This window comes from Mus caroli, chromosome 2 (genome assembly GCF_900094665.2).
Source record: "Mus caroli chromosome 2, CAROLI_EIJ_v1.1, whole genome shotgun sequence".
Lineage (NCBI taxonomy): Eukaryota > Metazoa > Chordata > Mammalia > Rodentia > Muridae > Mus > Mus caroli.
This window is the reverse complement of record NC_034571.1, coordinates 32,050,262-32,075,819: the sequence shown is the minus strand read 5'-3', so window position 1 is coordinate 32,075,819 and position 25,558 is coordinate 32,050,262. Positions and strand designations below refer to the sequence as shown.

Below are 25,558 nucleotides of genomic sequence, written 5' to 3'. Positions count from 1 at the left end.
AAGGAAGGGAGGGAGGGAGGGAGGGAGGGAGGGAGGATGTAGTGCACATACTCCATTTGAGAAAACTGATTTTCCCTCTTCCAGAAGGTATCATCCACAAATAGCTCCTTGGTTAGGGCTGGGCCCTGTGTCCACCTCTCTTCTCCATGCTGGGATGTTGTCTGGTTAGAAACTGTGTAGGTCTTGCTGCCACATCTCTGAGTTCATGTGTATCAGTCCTGTTGTATCAGAAGGCACAGTTTCCTTGGAGTCATCCTGCACCTCTGGCTCTTAACTATCTTTCTGCCTTCCTCTTCCACACAAATGTTTGAGCTTTCAGAGGAGGGATTTGACAAAGCAATCCTTTAAGGGCTGAGTGCCCCCAAAGTCTCAGCCTTTGACCAGCTGTAGGTTTCTGTGTTATCATCTATTGCAATAAGAAGCTTTTCTGATGAGGGTTATGCGACACTCTGCTCTATGAGTAGAGCAGAATGTCATTAGGAGTCATTCTATTGCTAGGTTCTTTCAGCAGAATAATAAAGGTAGGTTTTCCCTTAGTCACATTACCTGCCTAGTCTCAGTTTCTTGGCCACTTTATAAGTGTCATGGATGGGTTACATTACGTGGAATGGGCCTTAAATCAGTCAATCAAACAAACAAAACATTAAACAAACAAACAAACAAACAAACAAAGGGAGTGGTTTAGTTACTCCTGTAACGTGTGTCATTCTTACATGAACATATCTGGCAGGCAAGCATGTGTTGTAGGTCACAGGGTTTTCAGCTAGGTGAAAGTGACTACTTTTCTCTGCCAGGACCACGCAAAGTAACTCCTAGTACCATGAAAGCAAGTGGGTAGGAGTGAAGCTTCTAGCTGGGAGCCAGCTCCTTTCACACATGTTTGACAACTAAGCTATCTTTAGAAATAGGGCTTGCCATCAAGTTAGAGAGAGTAATCGATAGTCTGAGTGACTCGAGTTTTTTTTTTTTTTTTTAAGAGAAGTGGTCTTTTTGCCAACAACTCAACAAAGTGTAACCCATTCTTGGCAGTGGAGGTTTTATTTGGTGGCATAAAATGTCTTTTTACTTGGTGACATTTGATGTCCAGTTGAGACACTGTCTCCCCCATTTATGGTGACTATTTAAATTCCTTTCACATATGTATATAACATACCAAAATCTTAACATTCTATCTTTTAGTGATGGGAAGATAAACAACATGTTAATTAGGTCTGTATTGGTCATATCACACCTAAGACACAGCAAATATCAAGTTCTCAGGAAGTATTTATTAAGAGAAAAATTGTTAAAAGTTCTCTGTGTTTTTCTGCCATAAGTATGCATGCCTTTCTAAAAATGAAAACATGATTTAGTAGGTGGGTGTTGCATGCTCCCTTCTAAGTCTAAGTGGGGTTGATATGAAGGCAGGCAGCTTTGGCAGGAAGCTCTGAGGGCTAGCCCAGTGTGCAGATCTGCGGATCTGCATGCTCGGCAGCACGGCAGCTGCTTGACATCTTTATTCACCGACCACAGGCCTCAGCCAGGAATTAGGAACTAAATACATAGTTTGAAAGAGCAGAAACGAAAAAGGAGTTGCAGCAATTGGTCCCAGGCAGGAAAGTAGCCAAGCCCTCACCATGCTAAAAGCTACACAGCTTTCAGCTGGAAAAGCACAGCTCCCAGGGCTGCCAGATCCTCTGGAAGAGTGGCTAGATTCAGAATGGCAGCTTGTTCTCTCCTCAGGAGTCAAGTCACAACTGTCTGAGATGCTACTGTCCCTGGAGCTGTCTTGTGTAGCTCAGGAGCAGTGCTAGCAACACACCAGCACTGCAGGCTGCCAGCCTGGGCCAGCCAAAGGTGAAGGCTGCAGTAAGGTTATCTGGGCAGAAGGACTGAGAAATTGAGGGGAAGGCCCAGGCTAACAATCTGATAACATGGGAGAACATGAACAAGTGACATTTCCACTCTGAGTCTGTGTCCTCACCCATCAAACTGAGGGTGCTAGTCCCTTCTCAGATAGCAGTTTAGTAAAAACAAGACTATGCAGGCATGCGATAATCTGGTTATCCTATGCAAATGCTGGCTGTGTTACTGTGACTTTTACCATCACTTTCTGACTTCAAGCTAATCCATCAAGAGTATTTACTCACTTTTTACAGCTAATAGGTCCAAGGGCCCTTGGGAACAGTCCACCTGCAGGCTCACCATTCCCATGGCAGACTGTGTAAGACGGATGATTAATGTCACCCCGCCCGCCAGCTCCTACTGCGGAGTACTACTGCATGACAGGCACTGGGTGACATTCCACATGTCACATGAAATGCTGTCTGTCTCCTTTAGCATGGTTTCACCTAGCAGCTGCATTGTATAAAATGTTTCTGTTAACTCATTTATTGAAATCTGGCCATTCCACATTACCCCTATAAAGGAGACCCAACAGTTATTGTGCCCATTCTACAGAGAACTAAGCCAAGGTCATTTGGGCAAGACTGTTCTGCCCACTCTGCTCTGTCCACTATTTATGTGACATGTCGTGGCTCCTGATGTTTGACAACCGTACTCCACAGTGCCTGGCCTACTCCTTCCTTATTCAGCCACATTGTGCTGGGATCACTGAAAGGGTCAGTTCCATTTTCTTTAAAATCACGAGGTCGGAAATCAGAGTGGGTGATCACACACTAGTCACATTTAAGCCTGTGTGCTGCCTGCTGGTCCTCCTGTCACTCCTGCGAGATGGGCACAGACCGTCCCACCTGACAGGTGAGCACAGGGGCTCACAGATGAACGAAGTCATTAGCTCACTCTCACAGCTGGGAAGGAAAAGAGCTAGGGTCTGAATGTCCGACTCCAAAGCAAGAACCATTCTCTCAAGCCTCACTTCATAAAAGTAAATGGCATTATCACCACTAGCACCAGCACTACCATCACTGCGTCTTGTCTGCTGGTTACAAGTTCAGGAAAATAGAAGAAGACAGGGACAGAGAAGGGGGTCATAGGAGCACAGAGCACAGCTCTGGGCAGGCCCACACAAGCCATCCTTCATGAGGCTGGCCTTCCCGGGTCTAGCCCTGTCAGCCTCCTGCCTGCAGAGGCCCTCCCTTCCTTTAGCTGCACCAGCACCAGCTTCCTCCATTTCAGAGAGTGCTGCTTCACAGAGAAAGACAGCAGTGAAAGGATCTTGGCCAGAGTCACTGGTGGTTTCTGCCAAATGCTTTAATGTTCAGCAGGCCCATTTATGGCAAACTGAAGCGAAGGTACCACAGCAGGCTGGCAGATGTCAAGAGTCCTGAGCAGGAACATCTTGGTCCTGCAGCAGAGCTGCCTGGGCTGAGGGCTAAGGGAACTGGGGGCAGACACAATGACTGAGACAGACCCACAGCTCAATCATTTCACTCGTATACACCAAAGATGAAAGAAATACTGTTATAAAACAGTTCAAGAGAATCTGGCCTCTAAAGAATTTTGAAATGATTTAAAAAGAGAAGGTCAATTTCACAAAATAAAAGGCTGTTCGAATCCCATCACTGAATATTTTGATAATTACAAGTTACCAATCTTTGGTGCCTATGTATCTTTAAAACTTTTTTATTAGACTTATTCATTTCACTTTATGTGTGAGTGTTTTTGCGCATATATGTATGTGCACCACACACATGCTTGGTGCCCACAGAAGTCAGATTCCCTGAACTGGAGTTAGAGACGGTATTTGACTCTGGGTGCTCTTAACGATTGAGCCATCTCTCCAGTCACAGCTTTTCTTCATAAAAATGTAACTATAATGTTATTGTTCAGTTCACTATTTAAAAATAATACTAAAGTCATCTGAGCAGGGGTGGCACAATGCTTTTAATCCCAGCATTTGGGAGGCAGAGCCAGGCAGATCTCTGAGTTCTAGACTATCTTGGTCTACAAAATGAGTTCCAGGACAGCCAAGAATTAAATAGAAAAACTCTACCTCAAAAAAAAAAAAAAAAAGGAAATAAAGAAATAATTCTTAAAATGTCCATATCAATGAAATATGTTTTAAACCTCTATATAGATTTTAATTAATATATTTCCAATGGACATAAAAAATTTTCAGAAACTTAGTTTCTAGTTTTTCTATTATTATACATAGCACACTAATGACATACACAGTCCCACTGATTAAGGTTGACAATTTCTCTTAGAGATATTCCTAAGCCATAAATCAAAAATAAAGGGTTTTAGGCATCTGTCACACTATCCTCTATAAAAGCTATAATAACAAGAACATACAAATAAATTTTGAAAGAGGACATAAAGCTAATGGTTTGTTCCGTTCTGATTCTGTCATGGGGGTGGATAGGTGGATAAGAATAAATCAAATAGTAAAAATGTAAAGTATTATTATTAAAGTAGTATTAAAATGTATAGTATTATTTTTAAATAGACAAGACGACCTTAACAAACACGGTTAGTGTCCAGGTGTTTATATGGCTGTACACCATGTTCGTGCTTGCTGCCCAGGGAGGCCAGGAGAGGGTGTCAGATCCTCTGGGGCTGGAGTCACCATGTGGCTGCTAGGAACAGACTCTCTGAAAAGCAGCCAGTGCTCTTAATTGCTGAGCATCTTTCTAAGCCCCCAATGGCTATTCTAACTACACAGAAGTTCAGTGGGCTATACAGACTTTTAGCCTGGTTAATTTTAGTGTGCAATGCTTTTTATAATAAAGATTATTTTAAAAATAAATATATTAAAAACATTTCTCAAGAGTGTAAAAGATGATGATTTGAAGACAAATTGTAAGCTCACATTAAATTCTTTTAGTTCAGCCAGGTATGGTGACAGATGCCTGCAATCCTTGTACTGGGGAGACTAGGAAGAACTATGAGGAATGTGAGGCTAGTCTGGACAAGTACCAGGCCAGCTAGGCTTACACAGCAAGGTAGTATCTCATAAAAACAGAACCTCAGTTTAACGTTAGGACCCAGTAAGAGGTAAAAGAATCCAGGTACAGTGGTGCATGCCTGTGACCCAGCACTCAGAAGACCTGAGCAAGAGGCTCACGAGTCCCATCTCAGGTCCATAAAGGAAAACATGCATGTGTGCTGGAGACACTTACATTCTAAAGCTCAAAGTGACTTGGGAAAGATATATTAAGAACCTTAAAAATAATGCATTTCAAAAAAAAAAAAAAAAAAGCCAGGCGTGGTGGCGAACGCCTTTAATCCCAGCACTCGGGAGGCAGAGGCAGGCGGATTTCAGAGTTCGAGGCCAGCCTGGTCTACAGTGAGTTTCAGGACAGCCAGGGCTACACAGAGAAACCCTGTCTCAAAAAACAAAACAAACAAACAAACAAAAAATGCATTTCTGGGCTGGGGGCAGAGATTAGTGGTAGAGCACTTACAAAGCGTATATAAGGTTCTCAGTTCAATCCCCAGCACTGGGGAAACAAGACATAAGCAACCAATGCATTTCTTTGTTCACTGATCTACACTTGGCATGTTCCACCCTAAGAAAACATAAAGATGTATAAAGAAGATTTTCATTATAACTTGCTAATATAAATATAATATATTGTTTAAAAATTAAACAAGATTTTTAAAATAAAAATACCTAAAAGCAGAGCTTCTAAGAGGCAATTTTGCATATGACAAGATAAACTATTTAGCAGCCATAAGAAGTAGCCATTTGCAAAATTTTTCCAAACACATAAACAATGCCTTTAATAACAAATGAGAAATTAAACATGGACTCAAAAATTTATATATACTACATAGTCACTATTGTTTAAAACTATGTACTGAAGAAAAAAAAGGACTATTTCTGAGTGACATCTCCACACTCTGCACTTATGGGGTGATTTTCCTCCAAACTGTTAAACAGTCCTTCCATTTTACATTTTTTATAATGAGCAGATATTACTTTGATTGTTAAGAACAAAGGTAACAAATAAACTTAAACTGTTGAAGGAGCAATCAGCCAGCAGTGTTAATTATATAAAGTAAAACAAAAAACAAAGGCAATGGCAAGCACCCCTTGGTGCTGTCCGAGGAGAAAGGAACATGGTGCCGAGTGCACAGGGCTGCCTCCGACTGTTTTCCTACCCAAACTTCAAACACACAACTGTTTACAAGATTGTTAACAAGGCTAAGAATTAACATGGAAATGACATATACTTGTCATAAACCTTTACATTGAGAGACCATGACACTGTGCGAGGTGAGATGTCACCTCTGCAGGATCCCACTGAGATGGTGACAATGGCTGCCTCTGCTCAACTGAGACATCAGTGACTCTTCACTCTGTCTCACGGTAACCGGGAATCAGCTCAGTATCAGAAGAACAAAGGATTTTCACTTTGAAAGAGTAAGAGCAGTAGGAAACACTGGACAGAAAGTACAACCTGAAAAGGATGGTCAGCCAGTGGCAGCGAGAAGGCTGCTAGTGAAGTCTCTGTCAAGCATGCTTTAACAAGAGCGTCGATTACCTGATCATTCTTCCTTTTTCAAGGAGCATGGACTCTGCACTCTAAGGCAGACTCCAACTTGCTGAATGAGGAGAGGAGCCTGGCAGCTTGGGAGGTCCACGCAGCCTACTACCAGGAAGCACACAAAGGCCCTGTGTCCACTGCAGAGATGGAATCCCCAAGAGTAGGCTCTCCTTGGGGAGATAGTTTAACCTATGAATGTCCCTTTGAGCAAGCACAGGAGGGTAGAAAGCAGGAGAGGATTTAAATGCTAGGCATCCTAACAGCACCTTCTAACATCCCAGGAGCCCTTTCAGAACAGAAATACCAAACAAACCCTTTTACAGGAAAAGCAGACTCAAGGGCCAGGCAACCTTTCCAAGGTCACAGGACAGCAGCTGCAGGTGGCTTTCCTTTTGGCCACATGCTCCTGTTTCTTCTTTCACAGTGTTTGAAGAATTATCAGGGAAACATTTAAACCACGTGCTTCAAAGCTAGAGAGGTGGTTTAGCAGTTGAGAGCACTTACTGCCCTTGCAGAGGATCCAAGTTTAGTTCCCAACACCTATATCAGGTGCTTTAGCAACTCCAACCCCGACCCTAGGGGACCTAACACCCTCCTCTGGACTTTGCAGGAACTTGCACTCACCTGTATATCCCTCATCTAAACACACATGTATACATAATGTTAAAAATATTTAAAAGTATAACCCATTTCTAGGTAATGTACTGATTAAGAAAATGTAGGAGCAATATCCAGCAATCAAAATTCCCCCAGGCGATTGCTGGCTGCCTATACCAGAATACTAACTACTGATCCAAAATGAGGTAGTGATTCCTGATCTGCCTGCTTATTCTTTTTTCACGCCCCATCCTACTCCATCTCTCTTTCAGCACCTGACACGATGCTTTCATTGTGCACACAGCAGCTATGGGGCCTATGAAACACTGTTTGACACTGAACATTACTCAGTCCATCTTCTAAATCCTGATAAATTCCCCCTTCCTGTCTCCGATCTTGCCCCGTACAGTGTCTACCTGGTTACCAGGTACTTTTCATAAGTACATGCATGATCTCTTTGTCTGAAAAACGAGATCTTTCAAGACAGTTACTGCATGAGAACTGTCCAGGAAGCAGTTTAAAATTCCCAGGTACCATTCCAGATTCACTGACTTAGAATCTGGAGCAGGCCTCAGATACACGGGGGTGGGTACAAGTGTACATATGTGCACACAAATGTGAAGACCATGTCTTTTCTATCAATCACTTTCCATCTTGAGTTTTGGGTCAGGGTCTCTCACTGAACGGGAGGCTCACCTTCAGCTGGAATTCTGGCCAGTGAGGCCCAGGGTTCCTATCTCCACAGCCTTCCAAACCCTCTGCTGGGCTTACAGGCAAGCCCTCCACGATCAGCTTTCATGTGGGTTCTGAGGGATCTAACTCAAGTCTTTATTCTTGTACAGCAAACATGTTCCTGACTGAATCACCTCTCTAAGTGATTCAGACACCTTCATTATTCATCAAATATTCACACACACACCCAGACCTCTATGAAGTAAATATATACTTCTTGGCAACAATGCTATCTGGCTTGGGCTGAAGAACAAGCTTAGCCTATGGGAAGGGCAAGAACATGTCCTTAAAATGAGCTTAGGTGGTTGGACTTATAGGACTGGGACCTGCTGTTGCCAAGAAAGATGTTCTGGGCACTTGCTGACTCTGGAAGATTGTGAGATATATAAAGCACAGTTGACCCCAACCTGTGATGTGAAGCTGAGCTCTCAGCTCAACCTAGAACAGCTACACCCAAGCTGCCCACAGAAAGGAGAATAAGAAATGATGTGGATTTTTCTAAACCATCCCATTTTGGGTTGCTACTGATAACTGACACAGATGCAGAGCCCGACATGGGTTGCTCTGGATATGTTCACATCCAAACTCCTCACTGTGGTACATAAAACCTTCTATGATGTGGCCACTCTGTTGTCTTACTCATTGCCTAGACTCATCCTAGGATTAAGACCTGCAGGATCAAAGGTGGTGCACACCTTTAATCCAAGTACTTAGGAGGCAGAGGCAGGTGGATCCCTGTAAGTGTGAAGTCAACCTGGTCTACAGAATGAGTTCTAAAACAGCCAGGGCTATACAGAGAAACCTTATTTCAGAAAATAAAAACAAAACAAAACAACAACAAAACCCAAACAAACAAACAAACAAACAAGAAGACCTGCAGGTCCAAGTGGAAACTAAACACCACACCTCTGCACACACTGAGCTACCTGGTCCCTGGTCTCTTGCCTCTTCCCTCCAAGAGTACCAGCATTCAGCACACAGAGATCATAGCTGCTCACTCCTTGGCAATCAGAAAGCAAAGCACGTAGCTCGAGGGCCAGTTTGCCTAGGGTTGGATTCCATTTCTAGTACTGTGAGCAAGAGAGCTTGCAGAAGTCCCCAAACTTCCCGGGACCATCCTCCTCACTGTCCCTCACAGCTCTGTTGTGCTACTATTTCAGCAGTGGGGATTGGACCAAGGCACTGAGCTACACCTGCAGCCTCTAACTGGTTTGGTAGTAATGAGGGTAAATGAAATAAAGTGTCCAGCACAGAGCCTAGCACCAATCAAGGATCAACAACATCTTCTCTCTTCCTGTGGGTCCTTCCAGGGTCTAACAGTGGGCTAGTCTTAGAATAGAGATGAGGTGCTGATTGTGCGAATTAAATGATCAGAGCATTCTGTTTTGAGTGCTCCAAGCATGAGCACACAGGCGAGATACACAGATGTTCTATCTGTTGGCAACAGTACCTGCTTCTCGATGAGTCTAATGGTGTCCTCTGAGGTTTTGTCCTTTGACTTCTTCAGTTTATTCATTGCATTAGTGCGAACCTTCCGTAAATTTTCTTTGGCCTTGTTGGTGCTCTGTTTGGCCAATTTTACCAGCATTTCTCTGTGTTCCCTGGTTACTCTGAAAAAAAGACAAACACACAAGTTCAACAAAACTATTCTTTCTAGTAAGACGCTGCCCTCCAGCCAAGAACTTCATACTATTTGTTCCCTAGCCCAACAGTGTATAACTCTGAGCTGCCAGCTCGGTCAGCTCATAACCTTCACACTGCTGACAGATGCCAATGGACATGTTTAGTTCTGGTGAGTTATCAGGCAAAAGCAAGTAAGAGACACTTAGAAACTAGAGAGGCTAGGCAGACCCAAGTTAAAACTCAACCAAGCTACTTACAAGATGCATACCTTCTCATACCTTCTCTTCAAATTTCCCAGCTGCCTAATGGGACAGCTGTCTAATGTCTATCAGTTAGGAGGAAACTAAGTAAGATGAGCATATGACTCATTGAGCATTGACCCTGACACATTTGATTTAATTTATTTTGTTTTTTCCAGGTTATAGGGTTTTTCTATTTATCCCTGGCCATTCAAAAACTCACTCTAGACCAGGCAGGCCTTAAACTGAGATCTGACTGCCTCTGTCTTCCTAGTACTGGGATTAAAAGCATGCCACACTCAGATATATGTCAGTTTACATTATCTGCATCTTCATCATAAGGACAAGTGTAAACCACAAAGAAAGGCATTTGACCACATACAACAGTTCCTATTTCCCATCGAAGTGCCATGACAATCTACAACACAGCCCAGCATAAATACGCTGCCTTCCTTTTCCCATCTTGTAACTGCCAAGGGCTAGGAGCTGAGGTAATGGATTAGGATGAGGACAGCAGAACTTCATCCCACTGCTAAGGAGATCAGACATTTATCAGAGTGTGAGAACTTGTTGGGACTACAGAGGAACAGCTAGCTGGTCCAAATGTGGCAGGTCATTAGGTCCACTCACAGGAACTGTTTGGTCTCTTGTTCACAGGCACAAGCAGGAACATATGCTCCTCACCATGAGGTTAGGTTACACAAATTGAATGATATACGGAAGCGTATATAAAAACGCTGGACTAACTCAGCTGGCTGCTTGGTCTTCAGAGGTTGTCTTTTTTTTTTTTGGTTTTTCGAGACAGGTTTTCTCTGTGTAGCCCTGGCTGTCCTGGAACTCACTCTGTAGACCAGGCTGGCCTTGAACTCAGAAATCCCCCTGCCTCTGCCTCCCGAGTGCTGGGATTAAAGGTGTGCGCCACCACGCCTGGCTCAGAGGTTGTCTTTACTTAAAATTCTTTTTGTTGTGGGAGAAAGGAATATGTAGATGCGAGGGCAGCAGCTTTTAGAAGCAGCATGTGTTTTCTGGCATCACAGTACAAGCTGAGATAGGCCCTCCATCAGCTCAGGTCCAGGATGACTATAAAGAACAGCACCTAACACAAAGTACACTCAGCTCTTACAAACCACAGTGACGTGTTATAAACCATGGTGATATGAAGACTGCTTGTTACTGCAGCATAAGCCACACTATCCTATCTAATATACCTCACTAGATCTAAAGAGTAGGATGTATTTCATTATCACTGATCATCATTGAAGGAAATCAAGGTAGCAACTCAAACAGGACAGGAACCTGGAGGCAGGAGTGATGCAGAGGTCAGAGGTCATGGAGGCGTGCTGCTTACTAGCTTGCTCCCCATGGCTTGCTCAGCCTGCTTTCTTATAGCACCCAGAGCCACCAGCCCAGCTGTGGTCCCCATCAATCATTAATTAACAACATGCCCTACAGGCTAGCCTACAGCCTGACTGTATAGTTTGGTATATTATGTGATGTCAAACCTGGAGTGGCCTGTCTCAAAAGCCACTGGTTGGCTTATTATAACAAAATGCTCTGCTCTGAAGTGGCATCATTAGCAATGCTTCTTTGCCTCAGATCAACCATCCTGAGGATGTGCAGAGGAAGTGCAGTCCCAAGACCTGGGAGCATGCTCAGTGTGGGCCAGCGAGAGAATATGCTAATATGTCATAGCATACTGCTTTCTCTCACGACAAAAGGAATTTTAAGTGAAGACAACCTCTGAAGATGAAATAGCCAGCTGAGTTAGTGACCTCACTAACCCTTGCAAACCTCTCCTCAAATTAACAGTCCCATTCTTCCTAAAGAAGAAACTGAGTCTCAGAGATGGTAAGTGACTGGCCATGAGCATGAGTGACAGGGCTGGGATTCAAACCTAGTTCTTCCTGGCCTATATCCTTGTAATCTATTTCAAATAAATCATGAACTTTTGCTTCCAGGCAGAAAGCTTTCAAAGTCGTAATACGAAGCTCGGGGCTGGAAAGGACAAAACCACCATGTCAGGAGTTTAGGGATTTGGATCTGATCTTGTTACTTTTATGGTTTTTAATTCACTGAACAGAAATCATGCTGACATGTTTAGGTCTCTTTTTTGTTTTGCCAAAGCATATGTCAGTATAAGAAAGGAACAGGAAAATTAAAACTTGATCCACAGATTCAAAAAACCTAATCCTGCTGAAATATTAGGAGAGGCAGAAAAGAAACGAAGCTAAGGCTGGAAGAAACATCTTAAACCTCTCCAAAAAGATCTCCTTGAAGTACCTCAATCTTGTGTTTCATTCATAATTTGCAATAGGTACCCCACTGCTGAGAAACCTTTAGTAAAGCAAGCTAACTAACTTTTCAGTGCTTTGTTTATATTCCAAATGGAAGAAAAAAAAAAAACCACACACTTAAAGAACCATGAGTTGGGACTTAAAAAATGCTCACGAATAAAAGGCTATATATATAAAGAAATCATAATATGTAGCATTGCCTTAATACATTATATTTTACACAAATGTTATATTGCCACCATTAATATCAGTTTCTAAGGGTAGCAATGTATAACTATTACTATCATTGTCAACATGTATGTTAGGATTCAAATATACAGCTAATTGTCATAAAATGTATAAGGGAAAGGAGGTGAGAGGAGCGCCAACAGGAAGAAGGGCAGATACACTGGTGAATACTGAGCTTATACTATGAGTAAATACAGAGCAGAGAGTCCCATTTTATTACCATCTCTGTCACCCAGAAGACAGTCACCCATGAAAAAGCTACTTCATCCTTGAGTCTCAGTTTCCTGACATCAAAGATGATGAAAAAAGATATCTCAGAGAGCAACTGGGAGAAGCAGATATAACAAACACTAAGAGACAGCAGCCCACAGTAGCCTCGGATACATCAGAGTGCTATGGATGTCTTAATCAAACACATTTAATTATTTCCTCATGAAGCAACAAGGGCACATCTGTTTTAGAAAAAGAAACATACCACATTATATTATGGAAATATCCTAATCCTTTTCCAGTCCAATGATTAATATACATCTGATCATCTGCAGCTCACATTCATGGGACTCTGGGAGTGTACTCATGTTTGTATTCCAAGCGTCTGAGTGGCCACTCTAAACTGATGCACATTTATTTCTCAAGCAACGGCTGAGCTCCTTACGCTTCATGCTCCATCCTGTGCTGGCTGATACACACTGCAGAAGAAGCATGCCTGGTCCTTTCCCAGAGACTGAAGAAAGGCAATATGACCAGGATGGAGAAAGTGGGAGGCAAAGACTATCCAAAGTGAGGAGTCTGGAAGGGCTGACAGGTGAGAGACCTTCAGTGTCATCCTGGGCCAGATGTTATTTAGCCTTCAAGATGATTGTTATTCTGACACATATACACATGGACAAACCTAAGTGAAACAAGGCAACTCAAATGGACACACATTGTAGGACTCCATCTACATAAGGTTTCTGAAGCAGCCAGAGGCAGGAAGCAGAATGGCTCCCGGGACTATATGTGTGTGTGTGTGTGTGTGTGTGTGTATACATCTTTGACATGTACAGCTTCAGATTTACAAGATGAAAAGCTCGGACAATTAAAATGACAAGTATTTTCTAAAAACTAATGGTATTTTATCACAATTTTGGTTTTGTTTTGAGACAGGGTTTTTCTGTGTAGCCCTGACCATCCTAGACCTTGATCTATAGACCAGGCTGGCTTCAAACTCAGAAGTCTGCCTGCTTCTGCTGCTGAGTGCTGGGATTAAAGGCTTGTACAACCACAGCCCAGCTCACCATTTTTTTTTTTAAAGGAGAGAAGCCCTAGCAGACTGTTCTACAAACAATATGAAATACCATAAAAGAGGCACAGGAGGCAAAGGAAACCCAACCAGACCTGTATTTTGTATAGACAACAATGTGCATACCATATCTAAGGAGAGGGGAAGCTGGGGACCCACCCTGCAGTGCAGCAGCTTCTTGGCTGGGTGATGAAGACAGCAGCCTTTTCCGCTAGGGTCACAGAGCCTCCCAGCACGGAGGCTGGGGTTTTGGCTGAGCTGGCAGGGTCATACTTTGTTTGTTCAAACTCCACCAGGCAGGTCTTCCAGTAACATCCTGGATGGGGGCCTTCCTGAAAAATTCCTTGAGTATGTTCCCATGAACAATAAGCAGAGGGCATGCCCCGCTGGTAACCAACACAGAGAAACCCACTGGCTGAAATGATACTTCCCATTGTTTCTACCAAATGGGACACATGTACAAAGTTATTCAGGGAAATCCCTGTTGAGTTGGGTCATTACAGCAAAACCCACTTAAGATGTTTTTGGTCACTTACAAGGTGGCATTAAACACAGAAAGATGTCTTTTAAGCCTTGAAGTGGAACTCAAGAGTTCTGCCACTTGTCGGCTTCAGAACTTTGAATATGATACTCAACCTCTCCAAACTCAGTTTCCTCATGCTTAGGAGTAGAGTGTGGCTATTACTAAGAAGAGGATGCAGGGATTAGTGAAATGACGGGTGGCAAGGGCTTGGCATACTGCCAGCACATATGCACTGCAGGAGTGCTACACAGGGCGGCTGCACTAATTATTCTAACCACAGAATCTCCAAGGCTCAGGGACAATAGGATATGAGTGGTGAGAGAGAAAACAGTTGAAAAAGGTTTGGCCATGGAGTAGATGGAGAGCGGCAAAGGATAGGGAGGACAGAGGGCCAAGCCGGTGGCACAGCCTAGAAACTCCATTACCTGGGAGGCTAAGGCGAAAGACTGCTAAGCTCAAGGCTTTCCTGGACTACAAAATGAGTTCAAAGCCTGTCTGGCAACTTTATGAGACCCTGTCTCAAAACGTAGAAAAAGGGCTGGGGCATAGCTCAGTGGAGGGGCACTGGCCCTAGCATGGGAAGGTTCAATACTCAGTACTACCAAGGAAAGAAAAGAAAAGAAAAGAAAAGAAAAGAAAAGAAAAGAAAAGAAAAGAAAAGAAAAGAAAAGAAAAGAAAAGAAAAGAAAAGAAAAGAAAAGAAGAAAAACAGGAGAGGGAGGCAGCAGGTGATAGGGCTGCAGAGACCGTGACTTCGGCTCCAACAGCAGAGGTGGCACACTAAGATGGCAGCTGCATTCTAGGGAACAGCGTATCAAAGCACATCTCTGAAAATTCCAGAGAGAACATGTCACCCCCTCACTGGGCAGCTGGGAGACTTCCCTCCAGCAAGAGCACAGACCCACAATCAGTAGCAGGCACATGCCCTGCTTCGTTGTTTGCTGGTACGAGCTACTCAATGCTTTGGGGCTTCAAGCCCTGAAGGAAATGTTTTTGTTTGTGTAGCCCGGCCAGATTTCCTATGCTTCTAAGTACCCTACCCCACCCCTCCCATTAACCCATCTTACATACATTAATGTCTCATAAGGACATCAGACTAAAGAGAATCATACACTTGGGAAGGATTCCTACCACCTATGCTAACAGAAAGAAAAAAGGAGAGAGGTCAGGAGTCCCAACTCCCAGCTGAATGGTCTCCTTTAAGCCATTCATCTTCTCAGTCAGCTAGAAAGGACTGGAACTCAAGCCCTGCACTAAGTGGTCCAAACACTTGCTGAAGCTCATACATGTACACACACACACACACACACACACACAAGCACAGACTTGGCAGACAAGTGAGACCAGAGCTCTCTAACCTCTGCTCTGTCACAGTCTGAGCAACCATGGCACACACTTTTCCTCTGCAGCTGTCATCTGGAGGAGCACTTGAGGCAGGTCTCTGAAGATACTAGTGGGGTTTGAGGGCCAGAGTTTTCATGTCTAAGCTTGTCTCAGTTTCCCTGCCTGTCAAACACATCTAACTCTACTTATTTACTGGATTATTTGGGAGAAATATGATGTCCTCATAAACACTACCCACTACTACTTTCTCCTCTATTAAATACAAGACTAGGGATGAGGTGGGATGACAGTGTCGCCTTCTGGACATTAAGATAGCTCAGCTGGTGAGTGCACTTACTGCCGAGTCTGACAACCTGAATGTGACTCCTCGGCTCACACAGGAGGAACCAGAACCAACTCCTCAAGTTTTCCAATGACCTCCACACATGTGTGGTGGCATACAAACCACGAGCAATGGTAAGTAAATGTTTTTTAAAACATTGTCTTCCACAAAGACCAAATGGTAGATGGTGGTTAAGGAAAAGCATATGCTAGTTTGATCTGCTTGTTGGTGGAGCCAAATATCAGCTTCAGTTTTTTTTGTTTTTTTTTACGATTTATTTTTTTATTTAATATAAGTACACTGTAGCTGTCTTAGACACTCCAGAAGAGTGAATCGGATCCCATTACAGATGGCTGTGAGCTACCATGTGGTTGCTGGGAATTAAACATAGAATCTCTAGAAAAGCAGTCAGTGCTCTTAACCATTGAGCCATTTCTCTAGAATCCTCATAGAAGCAGGAGGAGTGAAGATGGGATAGGGGGTCTGGGGGGGGGAATCAGGAAATATAAATATAAATATCCAATAAAAATAAGAAAAGAAAAGGATATGCAGTCACTAAACTACAATTTTTTAACTTGTCAATAACATAAAGAATAAATGATGAAGGGCCAGGGTATAAATCTGTGGTAGAGCATCTGCCAAGCATGTGCAAAGCCCTAGTTTCCATACCCAACGCCAAAAAGGGAAAGAACCCAAAAGGTTGTCTTTTACTGAAGAAGAACAGCTCAGGGGCTACAAGCTTAGCCACTGAGAAGGTGACCCATCCCTACACCTACTCACAATGTGACCCTAGTCACAGAGATTCAAAGAACTTCCTTCCTCTGTGACTGTGGTTTTCTCATCTATAAAATAGGGATGATAACATAGGGCCCCAAGGACTGTTATGAACGTATTATATAATACATGACAGTACCGGGAAGAGCAGGGTACACATAGTGGGTGCTCACACTCATTTATACCACAAACACTGGTCCTATCATTACGTACTTACTACATGCTAAACCCTGTTCCAGGCTACGGATACATAGATGAATAAAATCAACACAGCTCTTCCTCTTTTCAAGGCACTCACATTCCAGCAAAGGAGAGACAGACAGTAAATAAGTAAATATACAAAATGTCATAAGTGTAGAAAACAATAGAGCAACACAAAGAGAACTTGCTATCTGTGGTGGATGACATTCTGCTCAACTATATCTGCCTCATCATCTGACTCTAACATCCTTTCTGCTTCAGAAACGGTAACACCTGCAGAGCTCTTTCCAAGTGCCAAGCTCTAAGCTGATGTATGCTGTATTAACTCAGTGACTGTCACAACACTTCAGATGATGCTGAGACTCAGATGAAGCAGCAGGTCACATTCCTGCTAGACCTAGAATCTGAGCTCATTATGGCCCGAGTCCTGAACTCCAGGCATTCTGCTACATTCCTCACCGTTGGTTAGTCAAATCCAGCAGCTATGCTTACAAGTGCACTGTACACTAAGATCTGTGGAGACATGTAACAGGAAGAGGCAGTTTGCTGAACTGACCTGAATAAATGGCAGACAGAGGACAGTGGCACAGAAGCTCAGGGAGAGAGCCAGCAATTGCTAAGGTACAGTTCAAAGTCACTAAGCCCAAGTCAGACCCTCAGGCTTTCTCCTTCTGACTTGCTTTTTCTTTCAGAATTACCAATGTCTATAAATGTGGAGGCTGTATAATGTAACAGCTTCATCAATACTTCCTGCAATGTGCTAATCAAGCACACCCCCCTGTAACAAGAACTATAAAGCCAGGGCAAAACTAATTGGAACAATAGACAGCACAGTTAGAACACGAACTTCGGAAGCAGATGGGTTCAAGCCTGAAAAATGGCTCTTCTACTTACTAATCTGTGACCTTGGGCAGGCTTTTAAACTTCCCAGCCCCAGCTTCCACATCTGTACTATAGGCACTTCTAAAGGACACTTCTACAGCTGGAACAAAATGAGACCGCTACGAAAGGACACTTGTGAAATAATAAAACAAAGCAACCTGTGCTGTCACAGACATTTAATCCCATTTACATAACTTGACTTATGATGGGGATATGCACTAATGAGCTCATTATAGACTAAAGATAGCCTGATTTGAAAATGTACTACTTCACACCCTAGCCTTTTAGGCCATGTGGCTTGGCAACACAGCACTCCTTCCTGGTGATCACACGGCCACCTGGGAGCCAAGACTCACTCTCCCTGCCAGGATCACCATAAAGCCACTGTACTGTGCATTTCTAATCCAGGGAGAAAAAATATTCAGAATTCAAAGTATCACTTCTACTAAACACACACACACAGGTCACAAGAGTAAATGCTGTGATTATTCTGTTTTATACACAAAGTATATGGGGCTCAGAGAGCTGGATTATCCTGCCCAAGAACACAGTACTTATCATATTGGTTTCTTTGGCTGTCCTCTAGCTCTGCCATGGCTCTCCCTGGTTGTATAGCAATTTTCCTCCTCATCCAACTAAGCTGGGGACCATCCTACCCACCACATCCAGCCTGTTGTCACAGGCAAACTTCCTGGAGAAATCGGGTGTATTTGTATATGGGGGCAGCCAAGACTTCTTATCTTGGAAACTTTCTGGTCTAATTCTATGAGGAATTCTCCTTTGATCGCCTCAGAACTTTGGTGTGGAGGAGGAAGCCAGTAAGGCATCAGAGCTCCCATTCAGTGTCCAGAGGAACAGAGGGAGCTAATGTTGGCAGATACCCAATGAGTAGCATTGGGAGGGAACAGGTCACTGGGTGGGGAGGATGGCTAGCATCTCTGGCTTTACCAGAAACATAAAGCCAATCTATACTAGACTTTATTTGAGTATACCTTCCAAGGGGTCTTGTTCACTGTAATTCATATTCAAAGAATAAACCAAGTGCTTATTAACAATCAAACTACGGTGCTCCTGAGCAACTTAAATTCCAAGATAATTACAACATAATGACTCAACTCCTCCCATCCCTAAAAGCAGAGCAAAGGAAAGAAAAAAAAAAAAGGCATGCACATGAGGCTGGGAGAGGGGTTAGTATGAAGAGGAAAGAAAGCACTCGGGACTAGAAGAGACCCAGTGAGCAAAAATAAAAGTAGCCTTGATTTCACTCCCAAATAGCCAGGACTTTAAAAAAAATTTTTAAAAAGCCGTGTCCAAGAATTGCCTAACTGCAAGAATGAATTCAAACACTGAAAGACAAGGAGTTAAAACATACTGAGTACCTGTTTGGTCCCCCAAGGAAGAAGCCCACATATAATACCTGATTACTCCTCAAATCACAAACTCTTAATCTCATCTTACAGATACTGAGGGCGGTGCACACCACCCTGATCTGAGGAGCACAGATGCCCACAGCTTCTGGCTTCCAAACTGTCAAACCTTCCATTACATTCAGCTGAGATCATTCCCAAGCAGACTCCCTAGCTACTCCTGGCCGGTAGGGCTCCTCCAGGGATAGCCTCTGCTCAGAATTACCCTAGGAGTTATACTGCATAACTCTCATCCTATGCTTCTGTTTATGTTTTGTCAGATCTGGGCTGTCTTTTCCCCACTGTCTCTCAGTATTTTTTGTTATCTTTGGTGGTGGAGGGTGTTGTAAGGGCAGAGGGCAGATATAGAGGGACTAGAAGATGAACAGGATTGGAGAGCATGATGTAAAATTCACGAAGAATCAATAAAAAGTAAAAAAAAGAAATTACTTTTCTTTTTACTTGTGTCCTGGAGGTGGGTATGTGTGTGGCATCACTCATGAGTGGAGGTGAGTGGAAAACTTTCAGGAGTTCCTTCTCTCCTTCCACTAAGAGGATCCCAAGGACGCACTCCACGTTGTCAAGCTCGGCTGCTGAGTCACCTCCGTGGCCCTAACATTAAAACTCCCCCAGAATCCATGCACCTCTCAGCAACTCCACCATTAACCAGACCAAGGCCATCACTGTGTGTGAATGGTCCCTGGCTTTATCCTTTGCATTTTACAGAATAATCTTTACAACAGCAGCCAGAGAGATCTACACTATTCCCCTGTTCAAAATCCTTAATGATTCTGTGTCATTCTAAGTCAAAGCCAAAATCCTCATCACAGTTTGTAAAATCCTCCAGGCCTCGGCTTCCTCATTGCACTCTGACTTCATCCCTGCGCTCTCTGCCACAGCACAAGTCCTCATGCTGTTTCTCGAATAGCCAAGGCAGACTCCCTCAGGGCCTTCAGACTTGGTTTCCTCTGTTCAGGGTCACATACAGGTACATGCCACTCTCCCACACACTTTAGTTCCCTGCTGTGTAATCATCTATCTCTGAAGACAGCCCAGAGTGTCTTCATGACTGAATCAGTATCCTCATCAGCTCCATCCGTGGCATCCTGTTCCTTCCCCTCCACGCTTTTATGCAGGAGAGAGAACAAAATCATTCTTCTCCATAAGCCCCCTTCTCTCCTTCTGTGTGTGTTACTGACCTCCTCTGCTCAAGTGCCACATGGTAAAGGGCTTTGTCTAGCCTGCTGCCCACTTTATCCTGTGTCTACACAAAGAACACACTCAGCAACAAATATCTATCAAATAAGTTACTGACTGTCCAGGATGCTTTCTATTTGGGGGGGGGGAGCCCAAAACAAAATAAAAAACCAAACCCTTCTATATTCTTCTAAAAGTACATGGTAGTTGTCTGGTATCAGAGGAGGAAACACAGGTGGGTGGGAGATGATCTGTCAAGAGGGAAATGGCAACTAAAAACTATTTTATATCTTGATTGGAATGGTAGTTACAGGGACATATAAATTGATCTAAACACACCCTCATGTACATTTGATTTTTTTTAAGATAAACTCACTCATATATACTTGATTTCTAGTTATTTACTTATTTTAAGACACAGTCTCATTATGTAACCCTGACTCGTCTGAAGCCCACGATGTAGACCAGGCTATTTTGAACTCATAGAGATCTGCCTGCCTCTGCCTCCTGAGTATGTGATTAAATGTGTGTGCCCCCAGCCGAGCATCATGTACACTGGAAATAGTACTCACTAAACTTAAGATACACCTTTAAGGAGAGTTAAAGATTCCTGAAGTACTGTACTTTAGACTGCCCAACTAAAACATGGCATACAAACCCACTGTCAGATGATTTGAGTGTTGAAAATTATGTTTTTAATATTAATTTACTTTTACTTTATGGTTTCTGAGTATTTTTCCTGCACATATGTCCATGTCTGGTGTCCACGGAAGCCATAAAATAACAACAGATCCCTTAGAACTGTAGTTACAGACAGCTGTTAGCCACAACGTGGGCCTGGGAGCTCAATCTGGGACTTCTGTAAAGCAGAGAGTGCTCTTACCCACTGAACCATCTCTCTGGGCCCTGGAAATAGTTTACTCTTAGTGATCAAACTTCTGAAACTGTAAGCAAGTGGCCTGGGAGCTCAATCTGGGACTTCTGTAAAGCAGAGAGTGCTCTTACCCACTGAACCATCTCTCTGGGCCCTGGAAATAGTTTACTCTTAGTGATCAAACTTCTGAAACTGTAAGCAAGTGGCCTGGGAGCTCAATCTGGGACTTCTGTAAAGCAGAGAGTGCTCTTACCCACTGAACCATCTCTCTGGGCCCTGGAAATAGTTTACTCTTAGTGATCAAACTTCTGAAACTGTAAGCAAGCCCCTAATTAAATGCTTTTTTCTATAACTTGCCTTGGTCATGGTATCTCTTCATAGCAATAAACCAGTAACTAAGACACCTATATTATTAAAATTTAAAATATCAATCTCTGCACCCTTTACTATGCAAACCAGCAAATGTGAAACAGAAAGCACTCTTACAAGGCTATAGAAGCAAGACTAAATATCTGACGTGAAATAGCTCCAAATCTGGATCCTCTTTAACTCTGCTTGTCCTCACCTATGAACCTGAGGAAACTCTCAAAGGTTTACAGTGATTATGTATAACAACCACCACCACGACAACAAAGGAAACCGTCAAATGGGATGAAGCAAACAGAGCACAGTGTCCCCTTGCTTACTACCATCAGCCAATCCGTGAGCAGAAGGAGGCATCAACTATCATAGAGGTGTCCACAAGGATAACAACAGGTTTGGGTCTGGGGAACAGTGGAGAGGTCACCCAAGTACGCTGAGGATGGCTGTGGAATCCTGAAGTGTCCGTATCTCTCAGCAACTCAGCACTGCACAGAGGTGTTGCAGGCACGAGGAACACCAAGCAGAAGAGCAACCTCAGGCCTCACACTCCACAGTCACCTCTTCCCCAGCTCCCAACTTTCCACCTCATCGGTTCTCAGCAGGATTTGGAGTCAGGCTTTAGAATTTACAAGAGCTAAAACACAGCTAAGAGGCTGGAAAGACAGCCTAGCAGTTAAGAGCACTGCTCACTCTCACAGAGGCCTCAGGATGGCTAATCAGCACCCACAAGGTCACTCACAGTCACCACAACTCCAGTTCTAGGAGATCTGACACCCTCTTCTGATTTCCATAGGCATCAGGCACACACACACACAGTGCACATGCATACATGCAGGCAAAACAATCATATAACTAAACTAAAATAAACAAATCTAAGGAAAAAAGCCACCAAAAGAAAAACAATTTAAAACAAGATATCTGACATTTGGGAAATAGTGCTAAATGAAAAATGCAAACACTGAACAACCTTTAAAAAAGAATAAAGAAGCCAGGCAGTGGTGGTGCATGCCTTTGATTCTAGTACTTGGAAGGCAGAGGCAGGCCAGTCTCTGAGTTCAAGGCCAGCCTGGTCTACAGAGCAAGTTCCAGGACAGTTAGGGCTACACAGAAAAACCCTGTCTCAAAACACTGACAAAACAAAACAAAACAAAATAAGGAATAAACCAGGTATGGTGGTGCACATTAGATCAAACATTCAGGGTCATTTTTAGCTAGCAAGTTTAGGATTAGCCTAGGCTACATAAAATCTTGCCTTGAAAAAAATAGGGAATTCTCATAGAGAACAGGACATACTGCTTCATTTAGTGAGAAAACAGTACAAAATCTATTTCCTGAAGAACAGTGTAGAGTATTTTTACCAGAAAAAAACAACACGATAAATTCCTACAAGCCACCAAGCTTGTTGTTACACACCTTTAACCCAGGGCTCAAGAGGCGGAGTCAGATAGTTTTCTACAAGTTTAAGGCCATCCTGGTCTACATAGGGCAGAGAGGTCCAGAACAGCCAACACTATAGTGAAACCCTGTTTCAAAACAAACATACATACAAACAAACAAACAAAACAACCCCAGCCATATGGCTGATCTTCGATGGCAGCAAAAAGAAAAGGACTACTCAACTTCTGGGCCTGACCTCCTACCATCTTCCATCTCTTCACTGATCAGAGAGCCATGAACTCAAACAAACTCTTTTTTACAGAACTAAGACTCTCAAAAGTGTGATGCAGTGAGGTAGGAGCTCAGAGAGGCTCAGCTACAGAATTGCAGTTGAGCAACCAGAGTTAAGGCAAAGAAGCAAACTTGTAGATGACCCAGAGGCACAAGAGTCACAAATAGCCAGAGAAGGCAAATCTTCCTAGAACTAAGCTTGCAATTTTAAAAACAGAAATGGATCTTAGTGACCTCCTCCTCCTCCTCCTCCTCCTCTCCCCCCAACTCTTGTATTTCCCAAACTTGCTTTGGGGTATGTACATGTGCATGGACATGAGCCTTACACTAGCTGTGAGAGCCAGGGCCAGTGCTTTAGTCTTCTGACTCTATGTCCTCATCTCTATAAAGGGAGTGAGGCCCTTATCCGTCTGTGAGAAGGAATGAAGGAAAGAACAGCATTTGATTGCATCAAGTGGGTTCTGCCAGGTGTCATTGTCTCCCAAGAACAACATAAACAATCCCATGATTTTAATTTTACAGATGAACTTTCCAAGATTAAGAGAAGTGAGAAGACCTACTACTGGTGGCTATTTGAGGCCAGCCTGGTCTAAAGAGTGAGTTCCAGGACAGCCAGAGGTACACAGAAAGAGAGAGAGAGAGAGAGAGAGAGAGAGAGAGAGAGAGAGAGAGAGAGAGAGAGAAAAGACCCAATAAATTTTTAAATATTACAAGAGGAATAGATTCTCTGGTTTCTTAATCTCCTGTCTGCAATTGTACAGGCCATTTCACTTTGCTGAGCCTTGACTTCCTCCTGTCCCAAACTGAAGAGTCTGTCTTCAGGTCTGCCAGGTTCCTCTACAGTCCCCAGATTTTGCAATGCTATGAATTCTGTTGTTCGTGTTCACTGTTGACTTGGGTTCACTTCAGATCAGCCCAAACGCTTGTCACATTTTTATTTGAAAGATCAGACTGACATAACACGCATCTTTGCAATCCTGCTGGAGTTAACGGTTGCCCTTGGTGTGTCAAATATAAATTTGAAGGATCTGTGTGTTTAACTTGTAAATTTCAAAGACACAGGATTCGTTACATTAGTTCTTACAATATTTTATCTTGGCTAATGGATGTAATCCAAGAGAAAGTTGACAGACCAAAACCCTCTGCTCCTGCAAACCTCATTTTTTATATACTTTCTTCTCTTTGACAAGGTGGCAGGGTCATGAGGCCCCTTACTGAATTATGTGTTTGGTAGTTTTCCAGATAAAAAATGGATGGTCTGTTCTTTATTATGGAAGCTATGTCATGTGAGGGGATAAAAGTTGGTTTTAAAGTAAAAGAACCAAAGTTTCCATTAGGTCTTGGCAGTGACTTCCACATGGCTCTAGTGGCTTTCTGTGTTTAAGGTTATTATTTGTAAAGTAGGTAAAAGAGTACACAAAGACAGGCAGAGATTTCATAAGGTTAAGAGTGACAATAAGCCATGTGATCTGTTGGGAGTAAAGAAACCCCATACACTGTTACTTCAATGGACAGTGAATATTAAGAGCAGAGAAGGATTAATACACTGGCCATCACTCTGCCAGGAGCTTGCAGGTTATACACAGGGCAGGAAGAAGAGACACTGCTTAGATTTCAACTCTGTCACCATATATATTCTGAATAAATGTACTACCATGACTAGCCCTAAAAATGATTTTTAAAGATTTTACTTGTATTTACATGAATGTATGGGGGGCATATGCCAAATGTGTGTGGGTACTCCATGAGGCCAAAGAATGGCAGACCCTTGAGCTGGTGTTAACAGCAGCTGTAAGATGCCTGATAAGGTACTAGGAACTGAACTTGGGTCCTCTGGAAGGGCAGTAAGCACTCCTAACTGCTGAGCCATCTCTCAAGCCCTCTACTTATAAATCCTGCTTCTGATATTCATGAGTACTTTCAGCACTTTCCAGAATTATTTATCTGAACAGAGAGTAACAGAAAAACTTATGATTCTCAAATCCTCCCTACTATTTACTGGTCATTTGATCTTGGGCAATTTCTTAATTTCTTAGAGCTTCAGGGCTTTTTTTCAATAAACTGTGGGCCACAGTGGCTTTCTCAAGCAAGCTGGAGGTGATACAAACAAGGTGCCTGACAAATCGTCTATGAACAAACATAAAGTAAACATAAGGCCTATATGTCCCCACCAGAGTCTGGTATAGACATGCTCAGAAGACACTTCCCAAGCAAACATATATTGGTCTTTATGGCTGTTAAGTACAAGGCTATACTGCCTAATTCGCACAATGTCAGAGCAGAGTGTTAATTCAGTTTTATACAGTATGAAAAGTGGAGCTATTTTCTGACCATAAGGCAAGAAAAAGTGCAGTCAAGGCAGTTCTTAGTATCCTTGGTGTTGTGACTCTCATGTCATGGCTCTCACGGCCACGCGTGCACCCTGCTTTCTGTGCTCTCAGCACTCTGCAGGCTGAGGCAGCAGCATCTCAAATACCTGGCCACGCAGCAAGACTTCACCACAAAAAGAAATGGAAGGAAGCAAGGAAGCAAGGAAGCAAGGAAGGAAGCGAGGGAGGGAGGGAGGGAGGGAGGG

General features: G+C 43.2%; 1 protein-coding gene across 1 annotated transcript in view; it reads right to left on the bottom strand.

The window, feature by feature from the left end:
* Nucleotides 1-25,558, bottom strand: part of Mrrf (mitochondrial ribosome recycling factor) — a 53,087-nt gene that overhangs the window by 3,726 nt on the left and 23,803 nt on the right. Inside the window, exon 6 of the mRNA XM_021155532.1 lies at nucleotides 9,214-9,373. Coding sequence (XP_021011191.1) covers nucleotides 9,214-9,373 — 160 coding nt within the window. The remainder of the gene's footprint in view (nucleotides 1-9,213; nucleotides 9,374-25,558) is intronic.